General features: G+C 46.7%; 1 protein-coding gene across 1 annotated transcript in view; it reads left to right on the plus strand.

Moving 5' to 3' along the window:
* TEX55 (testis expressed 55) overlaps window positions 1-23668 on the plus strand; it is a 154176-nt gene that overhangs the window by 72893 nt on the left and 57615 nt on the right. Inside the window, exon 3 of the mRNA XM_069760570.1 lies at window positions 5145-6164. Coding sequence (XP_069616671.1) covers window positions 5145-6164 — 1020 coding nt within the window. The remainder of the gene's footprint in view (window positions 1-5144; window positions 6165-23668) is intronic.

A 23668-nucleotide genomic window follows, 5' to 3' on the forward strand; every position in this document is an offset into this window, starting at 1 on the left:
TCACTACTGCCCCATTCACTGTCTATAGTAGAGGTGGTCACACACGCTCACTACTGCCCCATTCACTGTCTATAGTAGAGGTGGTCACACACGCTCACTACTGCCCCATTCGCTGTCTATAGTAGAGGTGGTCACACACGCTCACTACTGCCCCATTCACTGTCTATAGTAGAGGTGGTCACACACGCTCACTACCGCCCCATTCACTGTGTATAGTAGAGGTGGTCACACACGCTCACTACCGCCCCATTCACTGTGTATAGTAGAGGTGGTCTCACACGCTCACTACCGCCCCATTCACTGTGTATAGTAGAGGTGGTGCACGCGCTCACTACCACCCCATTCACTGTGAATAGTAGAGGTGGTCGCACACGCTCACTACCGCCCCATTCACTGTGTATAGTAGAGGTGGTCGCACACGCTCACTACCGCCCCATTCACTGTCTATAGTAGAGGTGGTCACACACGCTCACTACTGCCCCATTCACTGTCTATAGTAGAGGTGGTCACACACGCTCACTACTGCCCCATTCACTGTCTATAGTAGAGGTGGTCACACACGCTCACTACTGCCCCATTCACTGTCTATAGTAGAGGTGGTCACACACGCTCACTACTGCCCCATTCACTGTCTATAGTAGAGGTGGTCACACACGCTCACTACTGCCCCATTCGCTGTCTATAGTAGAGGTGGTCACACACGCTCACTACTGCCCCATTCGCTGTCTATAGTAGAGGTGGTCACACACGCTCACTACTGCCCCATTCACTGTCTATAGTAGAGGTGGTCACACACGCTCACTACCGCCCCATTCACTGTGTATAGTAGAGGTGGTCGCACACGCTCACTACCGCCCCATTCACTGTGTATAGTAGAGGTGGTCGCACACGCTCACTACCGCCCCATTCACTGTCTATAGTAGAGGTGGTCACACACGCTCACTACTGCCCCATTCACTGTCTATAGTAGAGGTGGTCACACACGCTCACTACTGCCCCATTCACTGTCTATAGTAGAGGTGGTCACACACGCTCACTACTGCCCCATTCACTGTCTATAGTAGAGGTGGTCACACACGCTCACTACTGCCCCATTCACTGTCTATAGTAGAGGTGGTCACACACGCTCACTACTGCCCCATTCGCTGTCTATAGTAGAGGTGGTCACACACGCTCACTACTGCCCCATTCACTGTCTATAGTAGAGGTGGTCGCACACGCTCACTACCGCCCCATTCACTGTGTATAGTAGAGGTGGTCACACACGCTCACTACCGCCCCATTCACTGTGTATAGTAGAGGTGGTCTCACACGCTCACTACCGCCCCATTCACTGTGTATAGTAGAGGTGGTGCACGCGCTCACTACCACCCCATTCACTGTGAATAGTAGAGGTGGTCGCACACGCTCACTACCGCCCCATTCACTGTGTATAGTAGAGGTGGTCGCACACGCTCACTACCGCCCCATTCACTGTGTATAGTAGAGGTGGTCTCACACGCTTGCCAACTTTCAGGTGTTTATTTATCGGCCACATTCATGCTCGTTGGTTCAGTCTTATAAGGTATAAAATTAATGCGATGATGACGTATCCTGGGTCCAGGTTCCCTTTAACTCCACAACCTGCATGATCCTTTGAACTGTGATGCTAATTGATATCAGTTAATGGCGTGCATTGATTATGATGCCCGCTTTCTCTAGCGTGGAGCGATGATGTATCTGGAGACGTTTGGCAGTGTCGTCTCCTTGATTAAAATAGCTGCGACAAGGGCGATTTTGCTGCATTTTCCTTAAATAGACACAAGCTATTTAGGAATGCGCTGCATAGCAGCAGATCCCGGGCCGTCCCCGGCTGATTATTGGCAAGTTGTTAAAGTGACTCCAACCGAGAGCGCGGCGTCGGAGCAGCCTGGAAACGGGACAAAAACTTCTCCCAGGAGGAAATCTTACCTTTTTTTTTTTAAATTCAAATCATTTTTATTGAAAATCTCCAAATACACATTTTCCATCTTTCAAATAACATAAATGACATAATAATTCCATAGTATAAAACATAAACAAAATATCTCGACTTCGATTCCCTAAACCCAAATCCCGACATCCCAGAGAGGAGCATTTTCATTTTCAGAGCAGTTGTAGAATAACGGGAGTATAACATTCGTAGAAGAGGGGAAAAAGAGGACAAAAAATGAAGGGATCACATGATAAATATTCTATCTCTAGTTAGATTTTTGGGCCTCCATAGATGAGGTTGTGCTCCTTAACCAATGAAGTGCCTGAAATAAGATTCGAGAGATACCTATGAATAGGGACATGTCTGGATCCACTCCATCCTCAAGTAATCCCAAAATACATATATTTATTTAGTTTTATGTGAGCATGCTCTTTACGCCATATTACGTTTGTACTTTACAAACTATGGGGGAAGGAACAAAGGGTTTACTTTTCGTGTTCCATATTCTTTAGGCTTGGTGCTGACACTTATTCCCAAACTTGTCTACAATTTGTAACTGAGATTGTTCCACTATTGGAGAATGGAGCAGAGGATCTACTGACATCGGGACAGATTTATTCCTATTAATTGATAAACCTTCCGAAGTCTGCTATGATTGACATTCTTGGACTTATTGAGGACATCATCTGCATAGAGACTCACTCGCTCCATTATTTCTCCACATTTAAACCCAGTATGATCTCTGGACTCTCTTAGGCGACATGCCAAGGGTTCAGTGGACGGGGCGCAGAGAAAGGGCGACAATGGACATCCCTATCTAGTGCCCCTCGGTAATTTTAAAAGTCTCAGAGAGCTGGTCATTCACTCGAATTTTAGCAACTGGGGAGAGCCGAGTTAAACAATGTAGTAAGGCACAAATCCCATCTTTTTCAAAACTGCCCACAGGTAATTCCATTCTACACTGTAAAGTGCTTTGGCGGCGTCCAACCACGTAACCACTCTTGTGCCATCTCCCTTTGAGCTCATTTGGAGGTTGAGGAATAGAGAGGAAATCCTATCTGTGTAAAAATGAGGGGTTGAGACATGGTGTAGGGGGGCATCAGAGTCCAAAGAGGCCTCCTGTCTACCCACCACCCTTGGCTTGACTATAGAACAAGTTTATCCAGAAGACAGGAGAAAAAATCTGAAAGCATGGTTGATTTACAGACTAGGGGCTTCTATTTGTCGAAGAACTGGTTGTTCCCATTGATTTTACTACTGAATGATTAACCAAAGGGCATTTTTTTGCTATCTCATATGGTGTAACCCAAAACCATAATGGTGGTCCACTTTGATTTTTACCATCTCTTTTCCGTATGCGATAATGATAATGATTATCCTACAGACAGATCAGTCGTCAATTGTAGTAATAGAGCGGGTAAGCGGACCCACCACCACCATTCACACACACTTAATTCCCACATAGATCCCTGAATGTGCTGCTACAGGGGCCCTGAGTGTAGAGGGGTCATCGCCAACTAGGATGACCCTCCACCTGGTCTACATCTGACCGATATGGTCTCAATAGACTCATTATAGAGTGCGGAGCCGCTGTCACATGACAGGTGCTTTGTTTATACCATATTGCACTGATTGCAGACTAAAGTAGCCCATTTGGCCAACAGATTTTTCCCCCAACCTCTAAACATACATAATGCTCAGGTTGTCCGAGTATGCATGTTCTCACTGGGAAGAGGGATGTAAGCCACTGGTAGATGCATCCGGCGGTGGCTTCTTTCCCTTGAAAATGAAGGATCTGCCATATTGCCTGACCACTTTTTCCCCGACATCTGTCATTAGGGGAAAGTTGGACACTTCCATACACATTAGGTGCTCGGCCAGTCCTCATGACATTGGTGGGTTCGTTCAACATTCGTCTTATGTGTATAGTCACCCTAAGGCAGTGGTCCCCAACCTTTCTGACCTTGAGAGCCACATTCAGCTTAGAGAGAGGGTCGCGAGCCACATTCAGCACTGAGAGAGGGTTGCGAGCCACACCCATCTCCCACCCCCTTCAAAAGTAGTGTCAACCAAAGCCCCCATTACAGGTATAATGATAACCAACGCTTTTCCACAGAAATCACTCCAGAGCAGTACACTGAGATCCAGGGGTTCCCACAATACCACCATTCAGTATTCTCCCAACACACTGTCACATCCAGCTTTGAGCACCTCCTCTAACAGGTAGTACCATCCTCTAGCGTACCATACCTAAAACATCCCTAAACCCCCAAGACCAGTAAATGTGCATCCAGATCTGCAATTCTGTGCAGGGCTACTCACAGAATTCACCATTTTGAGATGTGGTCTTCATACCTGTTTGATAGACCTGGACCTAATGCATCAAGCTGGCAGACAGTCGCGAGCCAAAATTCATGGGGCCGCGAGCCACATGTGGCTCCCGAGCTACAGGTTGGGGAGCCCTGCCCTAAGGATTGTGCGCTCTGCCTAGGACAATTGCATAGCAACTAAAGAGGACAAGGATAGACTGGACAAACCTATGTTTGCTCTGGACCAGAGCTGTGCTATACTGTAGAAACTTACGTGCAGACTTTGCACAGGGTCCCTGATCGTTAAGTGGGTCACCACCACCTACGTATGTATTACAAGTCAACTGTCAGAGAAGATTCATTGACCTGTCCACATTTGGACTTTTTCCTATGCATTGCTCTACCCTTTGTGACACAAGAAGTGGTTGCCCCCAGTGATGGAGATGGCAATGGCTGTCAAAGAATCACAAAAATAGACTTAGGAGAAAAATCATGAGATCCATCTGTGGCACTCAATACCAGGGGTGGATTGGTGTACAAAAGCATTGGGCACTGTGACTAAGCAGTTTAGCCAAAGAACTGGAGCATAAGGGTACTAAAATATGGAAGTAAAAATGGCATATTGGTAAGGGTTCAACCAAGTATTCATTAGGAGAATAGTTTTTATGATTACCTCACATGGTAATTGCTCTCTTAGACAGGAAGGGACCCAATCAAGGGCTATAAGGGTATCTTCTTGTTGTTTCCTCTACACATTGCTGATAGGCTTAATTAACAGCTACTCTACTTCCAAACCATCTAAGCAGGCATAATTGATGTGATATTGTAAGTGCATAGAGTTCAGTTAGCTCTTCTATCTGATTTCTTTCTGTTCACATCAGGAAGCTGTAATTACCGAAGATGGCACAACCTCTGAAACATTGACACCATCACATCCTCAGGATGGTCAACCCAAAGACGATGGTTTTGAAGAAGAGACAACCAAACAGGAGAACCTTGTAGTTGCCTCTGAGGAACACGATGACCTGTCCTCCAGGAAGGTTGGAGAAGATTCTCCTATGAAGATATCCCAAGAAGAAAGAGGATCACCACCGCTGACTGAAAACACATCCAAGGAGGAAGAACAGGTGGAACATTCTCTGAAATTATTGAATGAGGAAACTTCTCAAGAGGAAACTAGATTACCACTGCTGTCCAAAGACATATCCATAGAGGACGTACAGAAACAAGAATCTCCGGTGACTTTGAATGAGGAGACACCTCAAGAAGAAAGATCACTTTCGCTGACCAAGAAAACATCCACAAAGGAAGAACAGGTGGAAGACATCTCAAGTCTATCGGGCTTGCAAGAAGACAACATCAATATATCTAGTCATGGAGATGGTAAGACTGAACCTATGGAAGATTCCTTGCAAGGAAAACCTGATTTATCAAAGCTTGAAGTCATATTTTTACCAGTTTCTAAACTGAACCTAGAAGCTATTGATCCTGTTAATAAAACAGGTCCACCATCTACTGACGAAGGTTTCCAAGACCACAAAATCCAAAATCACGAAACGATCGGCACAAATAACAGTCACCCCAACTCCCACTCAATACAGTCAGCGGATACTTTTAAAGAAGAGGTGACCATAAACAGAAATGTCGGCAGTGAAGCTTTCAACCCTGTTGAAACTATGAGCAACCACCATGAAGACGGCTCTACCAAAGTTCTCGATAAAGAACTAGTACGAGCCCATGAAACTATTGGCAACGTCCAAACCACTGGAGGAGAAGATGTACTACCTGCTAAGGCGATGGAGAGCGTAATGACTGCTGAAAGAATCAAAGATGATATCACAACAGCAGTCTCTGACCAGGAGATGGTCACTGCAGGACCATTGCAGCCCCCTGCCCGGGGGGTAAGTAGACGTAATATTACTATTAATAATGTAAGGATTAGTGGTCCACAACTTGTGGCTCTTTAGCTGAGAAGTGAATGCAGTGTATCCAATTACATTGGATCCTATGGCATCCACTACTCAGCTGAGAGCAGAGTTGTCCAGGATTAGATACAAATAAATGAGACTGAGCTGCAGTACCAAATACAACCACAAGAGTAGCGCTATTTCTATAATAAAAAGGTTAGCCAGCCCATACTTAAATTAAGCACAACCTCTTTATATTGTAATTGTCTCATCTCCCCCACAAATATGTTGTAATATGAGCAGAATCTCCGTTTAATGCAAGATCTCAGATTGGAATGTTGACGGCTTCAGTTCACGGGCAATGACGCTGCTGGGAGGTTTGGGGCCAATTTTGAAACTGCGGGTGGCATTTGTGGAGGGGTGTTTTACGTTTTTTCCCCATGTGAGCTATTCACAAGACTTTAGATTAGTGGAGGGCAAATGGAGATAACGGCATGCCCCTCAATGAGATTAGAATGACCAAACACCCAACGTTTCGACCCTCCCGGGTCTTAATCATAGGGTTACTTGGTTCCAGGTGAGTATGTAAGAAAGGCAAAATAGAGGGGTGATTTCCAGTCACTTATAGCATGAAACTGGTCTCTAGGATACATAGCCGTTTTTCAGTATAGGGTCTTCTGGTACAGGGATGGACATCCATGTTTGTGGTAGGTACCTTCTGACATAGGGATGGACATCTATCTAAGTGGCCGTCTTGTCAGCGTGAGGCTTGTGGTGACCCCTCGGATAGGAACAACGGCGCTCCCACGCCCTGCCGGATGTTGGAACGGGCATGTAGATATGGTGCATGCACTCTGAATTAGGGGCATATGACTGTACTGTGACTGGGGGGGCATGTGACTGCACCTTATATGGGGGCATGTGACTGCACTTTATATGGGGGCAGGTGACTGCAGTGTGTATGAGGGCATGTGACTGCACTTTATATGGGGACATGTGACTGCAGTGTATATGGGGGCATGTGACTGCAGTGTATATGGGGACATGTGACTGCAGTGTATTATTATTATTATTTATTGTTATAGCGCCATTTATTCCAAGGCGCTTAACATGTAAGGAGGGGTATACATAATAAAAACAAGTACAATAATCTTGAACAATACAAGTCACAACTGGTACAGGAGGAGAGAGGACCCTGCCCGTGAAGGCTCACAATCTACAAGGGATGGGTGAGAATACAGTAGGTGAGGGTAGAGCTGGTCGTGCAGCGGTTTGGTCGATCGGTGGTTACTGCAGGTTGTAGGCTTGTCGGAAGAGGTGGGTCTTCAGGTTCTTTTTGAAGGTTTGGATGGTAGGTGAGAGTCTGATGTGTTGTGGTAGAGGGTTCCAGAGTAGGGGTGATGCGCGAGAGAAATCTTGTATACGATTGTGGGAAGAGGAGATAAGAGGGGAGTAGAGAAGGAGATCTTGTCAGGATCGGAGGTTGCGTGTAGGTAGGTACCGGGAGACGAGGTCACAGATGTATGGAGGAGACAGGTTGTGGATGGCTTTGTACGTCATGGTAAGGGTTTTGTACTGGAGTATCTGGGTAATGGGGAGCCAGTGAAGGGATTGACAGAGGGGAGAAGCCGGGGAATAGCGGGGGACAGGTGGATTAGTCGGGCAGCAGAGCTTACAATAGATTGGAGGGGTGCGAGAGTGTAAGAGGGGAGGCCACAGAGCAGGAGGTTGCAGTAGTCAAGGCGAGAAATGATGAGGGCATGGACTAGGGTTTTTGCAGATTCTTGGTTGAGGAATGAACGGATCCGTGAAATATTTTTGAGTTGAAGGCGGCAGGAAGTGGAAAGGGCTTAGATATGTGGTTTGAAGGAGAGCTCAGTGTCAAGGATTACCCCGAGGCAGCGAGCTTGGGGGACTGGGGAGAGTGGGCAGCCGTTTACTGTAATGGATAGGTTCGTTGGGGGCAGTGGCGTGTCCAGGGGGGGCAGCCGGGGCATGCGCCCCGGGCGCAGCCGACAGGGGGCGCCAGCGGGCCGCCTGATGATGCGACGGTCCAAGGAGGCTCGGGTGGAACTGCACTTGTCCCGCAGCAGAGCCCCTCCACCGCAGGGAGCCGCACACCACAGCTATTACTGCCGCAACTCTGTGCGCACAGGACCTGTGATGAGGTCACCGGAGGGGAGGAGTCAGGAGTCACATGATCAAGGGCCTCCGTGCAGTGCAGGACTCTGCTGGTTGTCATGGTGCTGGACGAGGGTAAGCTTTTGTGTGGGGTCAGGAGTGGTTTGTGTGGATGTAGCAGAGCCGTGTGTGTACGAAGTATACAGAGCGGAAGCCGTGTGTGCAAGGTGTATGGAGCAGAGCTGGGTGTGTATGGAACGGAGCCGTGTGTGTACGAGGTGTACAGAGCGGAACTGGGTGTGTGCAAGGTATATGGAGCGGAGCCGTGTGTGTATGAGGTGTACAGAGCGGAGCCGTGTGTGTACGGGGTGTACGGAGCATAGCTGGGTGTGTGCAAGGTGTATGGAGCTGAACTGGGTGTGTGCAAGGTCTATGGAGCGGAGCTTGGTGTGTACGGAGCTGAGCCGTACGAGGTGTACGGAGCAGAGCTGGGTGTGTGCAAGGTGTATGGAGCTGAACTGGGTGTGTGCAAGTTGTATGGAGCGGAGCTGGGTGTGTACGGAGCGGGGCCGTGTGTGTACGAGGTGTACAGAGCCGAGCCGTGTGTGTACGAGGTGTACGGAGCAGAACTGGGTGTGTGCAAGGTGTATGGAGCAGAGCCGTGTGTGTACGAGGTGTACAGAGCGGAACTGGGTGTGTGCAAGGTGTATGGAGCGGAGCCGTGTGTGTACGGGGTGTACGGAGCAGAGCTGGGTGTGTGCAAGGTGTATGGAGCTGAACTGGGTGTGTGCAAGGTGTATGGAGCGGAGCTTGGTGTGTACGGAGCGGAGCCGTACGAGGTGTACGGAGCAGAGCTGGGTGGTGTGTGCAAGGTGTATGGAGCTGAACTGGGTGTGTGCAAGTTGTATGGAGCGGAGCTGGGTGTGTACGGAGCGGAGCCGTGTGTGTACAAGGTGTACAGAGCGGAGCCGTGTGTGTACGAGGTGTACGGAGCAGAACTGGGTGTGTGCAAGGTGTATGGAGCAGAGCCGTGTGTGTACGAGGTGTACAGAGCGGAACTGGGTGTGTGCAAGGTATATGGAGCTGAGCCATGTGTGTATGAGGTGTATGGAGCGGAACTGGGTGTGTGCAAGGTGTATGGAGCGGAGTCGTGTGTGTACGAGGTGTACAGAGCGGAACTGAGTGTGTGCAAGGTGTATGGAACTGAACTGGGTGTGTGCAAGGTGTACGGAGCAGAGCTGAGTGTGTACGGAGCGGAGCCATGTGTGTACGAGGTATACAGAGCGGAACTGGGTGTGTGCAAGGTGTATGGAGCGGAGCCGTGTGTATACGAGGTGTACAGAGCGGAACTGGGTGTGTGCAAGGTGTATGGAGCGGAGCTGGGTGTGTACAGAGCGGAGCCATGTGTGTACAAGGTGTACAGAGCGGAACTGGGTGTGTGCAAGGTGTATGGAGCGGAGCCGTGTGTGTACAAGGTGTACAGAGCGGTACTGAGTGTGTGCAAGGTGTATGGAGCGGAGCTGGGTGTTTACGGAGCGGAGCCGTGTGTGTACGAGGTGTACGGAGCAGAGCCGTGTGTATACGAGGTGTATGGAGCAGAGCCACATTTGTACGAGGTGTACGGAGCCGAGCCGCATGTGTACAAGCTGTACGGATTGGAGCCACGTGTGTACGAGATGTACGGAGCGGAGCTGTGTGTGCAAGGTGTACAGAGCTCAGCCGCGTGTGTAGGAGTAACTAGGTGTGGCCATTATACTGTACGCAATATATGTGTGTGTGTGTTTGTGCGTGCATGCGTAGGGCTGTGGGTGAATGTGCAGAGACGTAAATGGTTTTGTGTGTGTGTACGGGGAGGAGAGGCGAGGGCAATGATGGGGAGAGGGCAATAATTGGGATGGACGGGGAGGAGGAAATGATGGATGTGGTGGAATGGGCAATGATGTAGGTGGAAATTGGAATGGACAATAATGGTGGTGGGGGGAGAATGCAATGATGGTGGGGAGGAGGAAATCATGGAGCTGGTGAAAAGGGCAATAATGAGGGGGGGAAGAAATGATGGAGGTGGTAGAATGGACAAGGATGGTGGTGGTGGAAAGCACACTGATGATATTGGAGGGGAGAAAATGATGGAGGTGGTGGAATGGGCAAGTATGGTGATGGCGGCGAAAAAGGACAATGAAGATGGTGGTGGAAAGGGCAAAGATGGGGATGGTGGGGGAAGAGAAAATGATGGATATGGTGGAAAAGGCAAAGGACGAAATGATGGAGATGGTGGAATGGGAAATTATGGGGTGACGGGGGAGAAAGCAATGATAGTGGTGGTGGAGAAGACAAAGATGGAGGTGGTGAAGAGAGCAATGATGGGGTGGGGTAGAGGAAAATAATGGGCATATATGAAGAAACAGTACAGGAGAATGGGGGGCATGTATGAGGAAACAGTACTGGGGAATTGGGGGCATGTATGAGGAAACAGTACAGGAGAATGGGGACATATCTGAGGAAACAGTATGGGGGATGGGTGCAGACAGTATGAGGAGAGAACGGGGGGAATGTATGCGGACACAGTATGAGTAGCGATGTGAAAAATGACAGAGTACGGGGAGTGAAGGTGATGGGATGTGTGTGCATAGGGAGTCAGGTGAGCAGGCAGTATAGAAAATGAGGGGTAAATATATGAGGAGACAGTATGGTGAACAAGGGGGTGTGAGAGGAGACAGTATGAGGAGGGAGGGGAATAGTGTGAGGAGACAGTATGGGGGAGAAAAGTGAGTGGGCACAGAATAGAAACTGAGTAGTGGGGGAGTAGCATGGAGGGACAGTGTAAGGGCACAGCCAGGATGGGACGGTATACCAAGGAGGGGGTTGTCTGATGAGAGTACAGTATAAATACTGGGCCCTATAGGGGGGGACACAGTGTGAGAGGACAGTGTGAAGAGGGGGCCGGTATGGAAAGGAGAGGTCAGTGTGAAGAGCATGTACCATAAGAGGGACAGTTTGGGGGTGATATTTTGTGCAGACAATATAGTGAGGGGCAATTTTTTATTACGCACTCCTCCTGCATCCTGTGTCAGCGCCGGCCGGCCGCAAAGCAGATTACAGCGGTGACGTCACCGCTCTGCTTTTACAGCCAGCACTTACACAGTGCAGGGAAGCAGAACGCCGGGGGACAGACACCGGAATGTAAGTATGTAGTGTTTTTTTTTTTTTTACATTTACAATGGTAACCAGGGTAAACATCGGGTTACTAAGCGCGGCCTTGCGCTTAGTAACCCGATGTTTACCCTGGTTACCCGGGGACTTCGGGATCGTTGGTCGCTGGAGAGCTGTCTGTGTGACAGCTCTCCAGCGACCACACAGCGACGCTGCAGCGATCGACATCGTTGTCGGTATCGCTGCAGCGTCGCTAAATGTGACGGTACTTTAAGTGTGCAAATCGCATATGTCCGGGGATGGGGGGGGGGGGCAACAAAATGAATTCTTGCCCCGGGTGCCAGAAACTCTAGATACGCCTCTGGGGGGGGGGGGGGGGGAATCACGTGAGATGGGGGAAAGATGATGAATTCTGTTTTGTCCATGTTAAGTTTCAGAAATCTAGCGGAGAAGAAGGATGAAATAGTGGACAGACATTGAGGGATTCTGGTTAGAAGGGAGGTGATATCTGGTCCAGAGATGTAGATCTGTGTGTCGTCAGCATAGAGATGATACTGAAAGCCATGAGATTCTATGAGCTGTCCCAGGCCAAAGGTGTAAATGGAGAAGAGCAGGGGCCCACGGACTGAACCTTGTGGGACTCCGACAGATAGAGGGCGAGGAGAGGAGGTGGTGTGTGAGTGGGAGACGCTGAATGTTCGGTCAGTAAGGCTGGGTTCACACTGCGTTCTGGCAGTCCGTTAGACGGACATAAACGCGGTGTAACGTAGTTCGTTAAGGCCGCCATTAATTCCTATGTCGGATGCATCGCTAGCGCACGCCCACAATTGAGTGACGGACCCTGAGACGCGGGCTGCAGCGTTTCCGGGTCCGTCACTGCTAGCGCGATGGAGAACGTCGGCACTTGCGTCAGCAGCCCGTTCGAGATCCAGGATAGGGCCAAGTCTGTGATGCCAAGGGATGAGAGGGTCTGTAGTAATAGGGAATGGTCCACTGTGTCAAAGGCAGAGGACAGGTCGAGGAGGAGGAGGACAGAGTAGTGTCACTTGCTCTTGGCGGTTAAGAGGTCATTGGTGACCTTAGTAAGGGCAGGTTCAGTGGAGTGGTGTGACCGGAAGCCAGATTGTAAGCGGTAGAAGGGGGAGCAGGAATAGAGATGGGAGGACAGTTCAAGATGGACGTGTTGCTCCAGTAGTTTTGAGGCATAGGGGAGAAGTGATATAGTGCGATAGATAGATAGATACAGAGGATGGTCAAGAGAGGGCTTGGGCTTTTTGAGGATAGGTGTGATTGAGGCATATTTAAAGCTTGAGGGTGTTATGAAGGGTTGACGTCGCCTCCCCGTCCCCCGCTGGCTCTAGCGCAGTTATCGTTGTGTATGCAGCACAAGTGCCTTTATAGTATTTCTAATAACAATGCTATTGCTGTATCGTGTAGTTTACGGCCGCCGGTGTCCTGCCGTACGGAACATTACCTCCGCCTATTGTTCTGGCTAATGCTGTCGGAGGAGTCACTAACGTATCAGGAGAAGTGTCTGTGTTTTCCATGGACATTTCTAGATGTCACCGTTCAATGACACTATGAATGTAACACATTACACCGAGAAAACAATATCATCTCTTACACCCAGCGCTGCGGGAGGGAGCCGCTCCGTGTACCCCAAACGTGAGCTCCAGATCCTACTACAGACATACTAGTGAAAGCCCCCAGGTGCCCCTCACAAAAGTACTCTCACCTCGCCCCAATCCTGCAGCCGTTACTCTCCACATCCTGTGGGCAATGGGTGTCAGCATGTCTGCCCAGGGGTTTGGTCTGTGGTCTGTACTAGTTTAGGGGGGCTCGGGTCTTGGATCAGTATTCATCCCCTTCACGTACCCGGCCATACATGTGCAGTCATGGTACACGTGTATAAAGCAAGCTCAGGAACTGTTCCCGCTCTATTCAGGCCAGATACCAGCTGTATGGGTAAGTTCACACAGGGCATTTTTGTTGCTTTTTTTCTGCAGCAAAACCTGATCTTCTTGGCAGGAAAGAAGCTGCATCAAAAACGTAGGTTTAGGTGCGTATTTGGTGCGTTTTTTGGTGTATTTTTTTTTTTGTCCATGCTAATGTCCTTGAATTTTCAGCAGCAAAAACGCAGCAAATAATGATACCTGCTTTTTTGCTGCGTTTTTTCAACACCCATTCAAGTCAATGGGTGAAAAACACTGAAAAAAGCTGCAAAAACCCTGAAAGAAGTGACATGCTCTATGTCCTAAAAACGCAGTAAAAAAGCACAAAATACTGATCACACAAAAAACCAATGTGTGTATGAGATTTCTGAAATCTTATAGGCTTTGCTGGTGCTGTAAAAAGCAGCTGAAAATTGCCATAAAAAAAAACGCAGCAAAAAAAAATGCAGCAAAAACGCCCTGTTTGATCTTACCCTAATACATAGCCGGTGTGTGCCTGTAACAGCAGCGACATATGTAATATATGTATTGTTGGGATTTAAGCTCTCAGGGATTAGGCAGTGTTCACACTGGCAATGCGGTTTGGTCTAAAGTGCAGTTTTATTGCTTTGATAAGACTTCAAAGGACTCAAAACCAAAAACAAGCACACAGCGAATGAACAGTTCATTCAGCAGCACATACATGTCAGTGTGGGTTCACACCAACAGATTACAGTACTTTCTTCTGCAGCAAACCTTACTCAGCTATAAGGTACAGTTTTACCACTCCTGGTATCCCCTTCAGCCTGAGCTTCAGCAGCTTCCAGCGCCAAACAGACATGTTCAAATCCATGCACAGTTCACACTGAACAGGCTGCAGCTCCAACACACAGACTGCTCAGCTTTCCTAGCTGACCCATGCAGTCTCCATTTATAGAGAGACCATCCATGGCTTGTCTCTCTTCCAGCTACAGCTCACATTTTGGCTGGTCACTCACCTGCAGCACACACGACTCTGCTCAACATCCAGCAGACTGACACACCTAGCGAGCACAGGCCCTGGTTCTTAGTGAAAGGTAGTCAGGTGCATACAGTGGGGGAAATAAGTATTTGATCCCTTGCTGATTTGGTAAGTTTGCCCACTGACAAAGACATGAACAGTCTCTAATTTTAAAGGTAGGTTAATTTTTAACGTTGAGAGATAGAATACCAAAAATAAAATCCAGAAACTCACACTGTATAAATTATATAAATTTATTTGCATTTTGCAGTGAGAAATAAGTATTTGTTCCCTCTGGCAACCAAGACTTAATACTTGGTGGTAAAACCCTTGTTGGCAAGCACAGCACAGCAGTCAGACGGTTTTTGTAGTTGGTGATGAGATTTGCGCACATGTCAGGAGGAATTTTGCTCCACTCCTCTTTGCAGATCATCTCTAAATCATTAAGATTTTGAGTCTGTTGCTTGGCAACTTGGAGCTTCAACTCCCTCCATAAGTTTTCTGTGCGATTAAGTTAATTATTAGTCCCCCATACACTTCAGACTAATGTCGGCCAAATTCGCTGGTATCACCGGGTACTGCTGACAGTCTACGGGCGCTTACAGATGAGTGCATGAGAAATCATGTTTCATCCAGAAAACTTCAGAGGATGATGTACAATTTATTTTTTTATTTTGATCACTGTGATAGACCCTATCACAGTAATCAAAATGAACCAATGGCAAAAATCTCCTATTGTTGTCGAGTACCGGCCGACAGATCTCGGGGGGCAGATCTTCCAGAAAAATGAGGCGGAGGGCCGGGGGACGGAGCAGGAGGGTCTGAGGATGGCAGAGGTACCAGGGGGAGCTCGGGGACCCCATTCCTCTCTCCTCTGAAGTGCTAGATCATCCAAGAGAAGAGAAATGAATTAAAAATCCAACTTTTTTTTTCTTTGTGATGCACCCCCAGTAAAGATGGCAGATTTCCTCCCCAGTCCAGTGGAAGAAAGAAGAAGAGGGAAGTTTAACCCCTTAACAACCGCCAATACGCCTTTTATTGGCTGCAGTTAAGGGTACTTATTCCTCAGCGCCGCACATCAGGGGGTCTCCAAACGCGACATCGATTCCAGCCAATTTTGCGTTCAAAAAGTCAAAGGGTGCTCCTTTCCTTCTGAGCCCTGCCATGCGCCCAAACAGTAGCTTTCCCCCACATACTGGGTATCGGCGTACTCAAGATAAATCGCACAACACATTTTGCCAATTTTGTTGGAAAAATGAGAAATCGCTGGTCAACTTTTAACCCTTACTAGCTGAAGAGCCCGGCGTTGCCTGGGCATAGTAAATATCTGTGGTTAGTTATAGCACGTCACTTCTCTTATTTTCCCATCACGCCTCTCATTTTCCCAATCACATCTTTAATTTTCCCCCTCACATCTCTCATTTTCTCCCTCACACCTCTCATTTTCTCCCTCACTCCTCTCATTCCCCCCCTAACACTTGTCATTTCGACCTCACATCTGTCATTTTCCGATCACTACACTATTTTCCCTCACTCCTCTCATTTTGCACTCACACCTTTTCATTTTCACCTCACACCTCTCATTTTCACCTCAGTATATACGTTTTTGTCATCTCCCTTATATATAGTATACACCTGTATGTCATCTCCTGTATATAGTATATACCTGTATGTCATCTCCCCTGTATATAGTATATACCTGCTGTGTGTCATCTCCCCTGTATATAGTATATACCTGTATGTCATCTCCTCCTATATATAGTATATACCTGTATGTCATCTCCTATATATAGTATATACCTGTATGTCATCTCCTCCTATATATAGTATATACCTGTATGTCATCTCCTTCTATATATAGTATATACCTGTATGTCATCTCCTCCTGTATATAGTATATACCTGTGTGTCATCTCCCCTGTATATAGTATATATCTGTGTGTCATCTCCTCCTGTATATAGTATATACCTGTATGTCATCTATATATAGTATATACCTGTATGTCATCTCCTCCTGTATATAGTATATACCTGTGTGTCATCTCCCCTGTATATAGTATATATCTGTGTGTCATCTCCTCCTGTATATAGTATATACCTGTATGTCATCTTCTATATATAGCATATACCTGTGTGTCATCTCTCCTGTATATAGTATATATCTGTGTGTCATCTCCCCTGTATATAGTATATACCTGTGTGATCTCCTGTATTAGACCTCGTTAACACGTTATTTGCTCAGTATTTTTACCTCAGTATTTGTAAGCTAAATTGACAGCCTGATAAATCCCCAGCCAACAGGAAGCCCTCCCCCTGGCAGTATATATTAGCTCACACATACACATAATAGACAGGTCATGTGACTGACAGCTGCCGTATTTCCTATATGGTACATTTGTTGCTCTTGTAGTTTGTCTGCTTATTAATCAGATTTTTATTTTTGAAGGCTAATACCAGACTTGTGTGTGTTTTAGGGCGAGTTTCGTTTGTCAAGTTGTGTGTGTTGAGTTGTGTGTGGCGACATGCATGTAGCGACTTTTGTGAGATGAGTTTTGTGTGGCAACATGCGTGTAGCAACTTTTTTTGTGTCGAGTTGCATGTGACAGGTTAGTGTAGCAAGTTGTGTGCAGCAAGTTTTGCGCATGGCGAGTTTTGCGCGTGGTGAGTTTTATGTCTGGTGCCTTTTGAGTATGTGCAAGTTTTGTGTGAGGCAACTTTTGCATGTGTTGCAAATTTTGTGCATGTGGCAATTTTTCCGCATGTGCAAGTTTTGCATGTGGCGAGTTTTCCATGAGGTGAGTTTTGCACTTGTGGCGAGTTTTGCGTGAGCCTATTTTTTGCATGTGGCGAGTTTTGCGTGTGGTGAGTTTTGAGCGGCGACTTTTGTGTTTCGACATTTATGTGGCGAGGTTGGTGTATGTGTGGTGAAATGTGTGCTGAGGGTGGTATATGTGTTCAAGCACGTGGTAGTGTGTGGCGCATTTTGTGTGTGTGTTCATATCCCCGTGTGTGGCGAGTATCCCATGTCGGGGTCCCACCTTAGCAACTGTACGGTATATACTCTTTGGCGCCATCGCTCTCACTCTTTAAGTCCCCCTTGTTCACATCTGGCAGCTGTCAATTTGCCTCCAACACTTTTCCTTTCACTTTTTTCCCCATTATGTAGATAGGGGCAAAATTGTTTGGTGAATTGGAAAGCGCGGGGTTAAAATTTCGCCTCACAATACAGCCTATTACGCTCTCAGGGTCCAGACGTGTGACTGTGCAAAATTTTGTGGCTGTATCTGCGACGGTGCAGATGCCAATCCCGGATATACACACACACATACACACACACACACACACACAGACATTCAGCTTTATATAGTAGATAACGTCCTAACAAAAAATATATATATGTTTCCAAAATTGTGATAATGTAAATTAGACATGTGGGAAATGTTATTTATTAACTATTTTGTGTGACATCACTCTCTGATTTAAGGGCACAAAAATTAAAAGTTTGAAAATTTGCAAAATTTTCACCAAATTTTACATTTTTTTAAGCACAAGTCATATCGAAGAAATTTTACCACTAACATGAAGTTCAATATGTAACGAAAAAACATTCTCAGAATCAGTGGAATTCGTTGAAGCGTTCCAGAGCTATAACCTCATAAAGTGACGGCCAAAGTTTTTTTTAAAACCTTCCTTCATGGTGGCTCCTCCCTTTCCCCCGCAACCTGCCGCTTAAGGCACCCGCCCTCAGGTGCCTAGTGGCAAAGTCATGCCTACTAACAGCTATGTTGATGGAAAAATAAAAAAATTATAGCTTTTCAAAAAGGGGAGACAAAAAATGATACTGTCCCAAAGGAGATAAATACCTGTCACTCACCATAAATGTGTAAATTTTGAACCTGGGGTAAATGTCGCTGTTCTGCTGAATGCGGCATAGTTCTTCTTTTGTTCCTGCTCCTCTCCATTCCTGAGATATGGCCTCTTCTTTCCTATATATAAATCTAGTCTTATTATTAGCTAAGTGGGTGTGTTCTGTCTTCTTGAGAGCCACACCCAGTTCGCTAACAAACCTTGATTTAAATACAGGGAAGAAAGGGCCATATCTCAGGAATGGAGAGTAGCAGGAACAAAAGGAGAACAGCGCTGGATTCGAGAGAACAGCGGTATTTACATCAAGTGGAAAAAAAATATATATATGGCAGGTGAGAAATTCCTTTAATTGGTCTGACCAATTTAATTTTAAGGGTCTGCCATCTACTTTAGTTTAGGGGTCTGTTCTGGTCTGTATTAGTTGGGGATCTTATTTGGGATTTTGCTATGTATTAGGGTGAGTCACAGTCCCTACAATGGGAACCGATATAACTAGGGAATGGATTGAACTTATCTATTAGGTTTAGAAATAATCCAGAATAACTCCCTGACTATGAGAATGGAGAATTACACAGAAAAGTAAATCCAATTTGATCATATTAGTGAAAGTTGCAGGAGGACGCGGAGACGGCGGCGCGGTAATCACATCAGAGGTGTGTAAGTAATTGTATTCCTCCTCATTCTCCAGACACTCTCTGACCCCGAGAACGAAGCCGCAGCCAAATTACTCCACGGGATGGGGATAATCTCTTTAGTGCGGCACGGAGGTGTTTAGATTCTGCTCCACCTGCGCAGATGTGGCGAAACTGGACAGGAGGGGCCCAGTCTGCGGAGTCACTTTTCAGAGTTGTGTCACTATCGAGTCTCATACTCATGTCACATCCAAAGCTGCAGCAGAACAGTGCCGACCTCACGCTTTCTGCACCCGCCGGGCTCGGGACCGCACGTCTTCCTGCTGCTGCCTGCGGGATTAGTGAGCGTGCTCGGTTGCGGTGCATGGCAGGAGGTGGAGAATGTACTACACCTTAGTACCTCCACGGTAGAGGCAAGAAAGTCCAGACAGCAGCTCTGGATGCGAGTGGAGCAGAAGATGAGAAAAATCTGATTAGTACAAAGTATGATGTGTTGTAACTGATTCCTAAAGTCACCTCACAGGGGCATGGACCTGATGGCGGCCGGCTTGCCATTCAGGGGCATGGACAGTGGAAACCAGAGACCTGGGTAGTTAGGGAGAGATGTTATCCCCCATGTCAGACATTCTGGTTGCTAGGGAGACAATGCCTAACAACACATATGGGTCTGTCAGACTCCAAGAGTCTAGTGACCGTTCTGTCTTAGATTTCTCAGGTCTTCATCATATCATCTTCATAGCTGGTTTGGAGTTATCGGGCCTAAGTATGTGTGTAAGCGTAATTCGTCCATATTTGACAGTCTGGTTGCTACGATGAGACATTAGAGACAAAATGGTGGTCTAAAAACATTCCTAGCAGCCATCCTGTCTCAGGTCATGAATGGGTGGGCTTTCTAGTGTTGCATAGTTTGGTCAGATAAGAAACGTGTGAGAGTAGATCATATGGGGTAGTTATTATTATTATTATTATTTATTGTTATAGCGCCATTTATTCCATGGCGCTTTACATGTGAGGAGGGGTATACATAATGAAAACAAGTACAATAATCTTAAACAATACAAGTCATAACTGGTACAGGAGGAATGAGGACCCTGCCCGCGAAGGCTCACAATCTACAAGGGATGGGTGAGGATACAGTAGGCGAGGGTAGAGATGGTCATGCAGCAGTTTGGTCGATCGGTGGTAGCTGCAGGTTGCAGGCTTGTCTGAAGAGGTGGGTCTTCAGGTTCTTTTTGAAGGTTTCGATGGTAGGCGAGAGTCTGATGTGTTGTGGTAGAGGGTTCCAGAGTAGGGGTGATACGCGAGAGAAATCTTGTATACGATTGTGGGAAGAGGAGATAAGAGGGGAGTAGAGTAGGAGATCTTGTGAGGATCGGAGGTTGCGGGTAGGTAAGTACCAGGAGACGAGGTCACAGATGTATGGAGGAGACAGGTTGTGGATGGCTTTGTACGTCATGGTTAGGGTTTTGTAGTGGAGTCTCTGGGCAATGGGGAGCCAGTGAAGGGATTGACAGAGGGGAGATGCCGGGGAATAGCGGGGGGACAGGTGGATTAGTCGGGCAGCAGAGTTTAGAATAGATTGGAGGGGTGCGAGAGTGTTAGAGGGGAGGCCACAGAGCAGGAGGTTGCAGTAGTCAAGGCGAGAGATGATGAGGGCATGGACTAGGGTTTTTGCAGATTCATGGTTGAGGAATGAACGGATTCGTGAAATATTTTTGAGTTGAAGTCGGCAGGAAGTGGAAAGGGCTTGGATATGTGGTTTGAAGGAGAGATCAGCGTCAAGGATTACCCCGAGGCAGCGAGCGTGTGGGACTGGGGAGAGTGGGCAGCCATTTAGTGTAATGGATAGGTTCGTTGGGGGAAGTCACGTGAGATGGGGGAAAGATGATGAATTCTGTTTTGTCCATGTTAAGTTTCAGAAATCTAGCGGAGAAGAAGAATGAAATAGTGGACAGACATTGAGGGATTCTGGTTAGTAGGGAGGTGATATCTGGTCCAGAGATGTAGATCTGTGTGTCGTCAGCATAGAGGTGATACTGAAAGCCATGAGATTCTATGAGCTGTCCCAGGCCAAAGGTGTAAATGGAGAAGAGCAAGGGCCCAAGGACTGAACCTTGTGGGACTCCGACAGATAGAAGGCGAGGTGAGGAGGTGGTGTGTGAGTGGGAGACGCTGAATGTCCGGTCTCTTAGGTATGATGAGATCCAGGATAGGGCCAAGTCTGCGATGCCAAGGGATGAGATAGAAGGGATAGTTCAACGTTTATCTACACAGAACATGAGATACATGCATCAGCTTCTTAATACAGCATAACAGGAAGTCTGAAGGATCTTTTACCAAACAGAAAGTGAAACCAAAGTACATCAAGTATAGGCATTACATTCAAGTAAGCATATAACAATAGCAACATCGCCATCTACTGTCAGAAAAGTGTAAACTTCTCCTGCACACAAATAAATCTGTATCTGTTGCATATCCGCCAACATCTATCAGGTATGAGGAAGTGTTATCTAAATAAGTTAGGAATCACTGGTTGTCACAGACTGGTTGTCTGTGTTGCTAGGGAGACATTGCCTAACAACAGTCATGGTGGTGTACCCGATCCATAGTAACCATCCTCTCTCTCATCTGATGGGTCTTTCTAGTTGGTTCAGGGTTGACTGTTGTGAATTCTGCTCCTGGGCTCCCTCCGGTGGTTGTAAGTGGCACTTTTGTGAGTTCTGCTCTTGGGCTCCCTCTTGTGGTTTCAAGTGGTATGGCTGCTCCTTGGCGTTAGCTGTGGTCAGCTGCCTCCACTTATCATCTCCTCTCTCGCCTATTTAAGCCTGGCTGTTCCTTCAGCTAGTGCCACTTGTAAATGGTTCCTGGTTGGATTCACATCTCTTTGGAGTTCCCTGTTATCCTGACCAGTTCTGCAAAGCTAAGTTTTTGCTTACTTTTTCTGTCCATAGTTTGTGGTCTTATCCATTCTGTGCTTTCTTTGTTTGTCCAGCATTATCAGTTTGAATTATTTTCTGTCTTGCTGGAAGCTCTGGGAAGCAGAGTGACCCTCCACACCTTTAGTCAGGTGTGGAGATTTTTTGTTTACTCTGCGTGGATTTTTGTAGTGTTTTATACTGACCACACAGTATTCCATCCTGTCCTATCTATCAAGCTAGACTGGCCTCCTGTGCTCATCCTGGTTTCATTCTGTGTATGTCTTTTTCCTCTCCACTCACAGTCATTATTTGTGGGGGGCTAATCTATCCTTTGGGGATTTTCTCTGAGGCAAGATAGTTTTCCTGCTACTGTCTTCAGGGGTAGTTAGCTCTTAGGCTCGTTCCATGTTGCTCCTAGACCACCGCATCATAACAGTTGACTGACTTAAGAAGTTTAGTAATCACTGTTCAGTCTGCGTTGTCAGGGAGATACTGGCTAACAACACATATGGGGTTGTCAGGTGCCTTGGCCTTAGCAACCATCCTGTCTTCCATCTCGTAGATCAGCTTTTTAGCTGATTTGGGATTGCCCACTCTAAATAGGTTTAGTAATAGTCTGGTTGTTAGGGAGACACTGCCTAACAACATATATGTATTTGTCATTTTGTCAATAACCCAGTCCCTTTTAACCATCTTGTATCATATCTCTTAGGTCTTCAAGGTTTCGGCCTTCTAGTTGGTTCGGAGTTGCCTGACCAAAATAATGTTTGGAATCACTGATGACAGTCTGGGTTGCTAGGGAGACCTTGCCTAGCAACATATATGGTCGTTGTCAATCAACCAGTTCCCGGCAACCATCCTGTCTCTAATCTCTCAAGTCAGAGCAGAAAAGGGCAAAGAAGCTTGGAGTCTATATATGTGACCCTTGCTGCAGCCTCCGCAGATCAGGGGACTGTGAGGGCCATTGTAAAACCTTCAGCTTTCGCCTTTTGAGGTCGTCTATTGCGGATTTTGACAAGTGTTTAGGATCATTATCCATTTGTAGAAGCCATCCTCTTTTCAACTTGCTTAATGGTTGGCGAGATATTCTTTTCCTGAAGTTCTGTGCCATTTTTTCTCCACACATACCTTTGATCATTGTAGACAAAGAATTCTATTTTAACCTCATCGCTCCACAGGACTTGTAGCCAAAATGCATCAGGCTTGTTCAGATGTTGTATTGCATACTTCTGACGCTTAATTTTATGGTGAGGATGCAGGAGAGGTTTTTTTCTGATGACTCTTCCATGAAGACCATATTTGCGCAGGTCTCTCTGAACAGTAGAACAATGTACTACAACTCCAGAGTCTGCTAAATCTTTCTGAAGGTCTTTTGCAGTCAAGCGGAGGGGTTCTGATTTGCCTCTCTAGCAATACTAGGAGCAGCTCTCACAAAATTTTTGCTTGGTCTTCCAGACCTTATTTTGACCTCCACTGTTTCTGGTAATTGCAATTTCTTAATTACATTTCGAACTGCTGAAAGGGCAACTTGAAAACTCTTTGCCGTCTTTTTATAGCCTTCTCCTGCTTTGTGTGTCTCCACCATTTTCAGAGTGCTCGGCAGTTGCTTAGAAGAACCCATGGCTGCGATTTTTTGGCACAAGGTTAGAGGAGGCTGGGTTTTTATAAAGCTGAAAATTTGCATCTCCTGACCTTTCCTAACGATGATAATAAACAAGCCATAACCCTAACAGGATAATTCATGTCTGAAACCTTGGTCAAAGAAATCTGAGCACAGAAATCTCCAAGGATGCCCAAATTTTTACATCAGTCCATTTTCTTTTTTTGTAATTTTTAAAATGTAAACAACAACGTTTGAAATATCCGCTATAGTCTCTTA

Source organism: Ranitomeya imitator, chromosome 3 (assembly GCF_032444005.1).
Source record: "Ranitomeya imitator isolate aRanImi1 chromosome 3, aRanImi1.pri, whole genome shotgun sequence".
In the NCBI taxonomy this organism is placed as follows: Eukaryota; Metazoa; Chordata; class Amphibia; order Anura; family Dendrobatidae; genus Ranitomeya; species Ranitomeya imitator.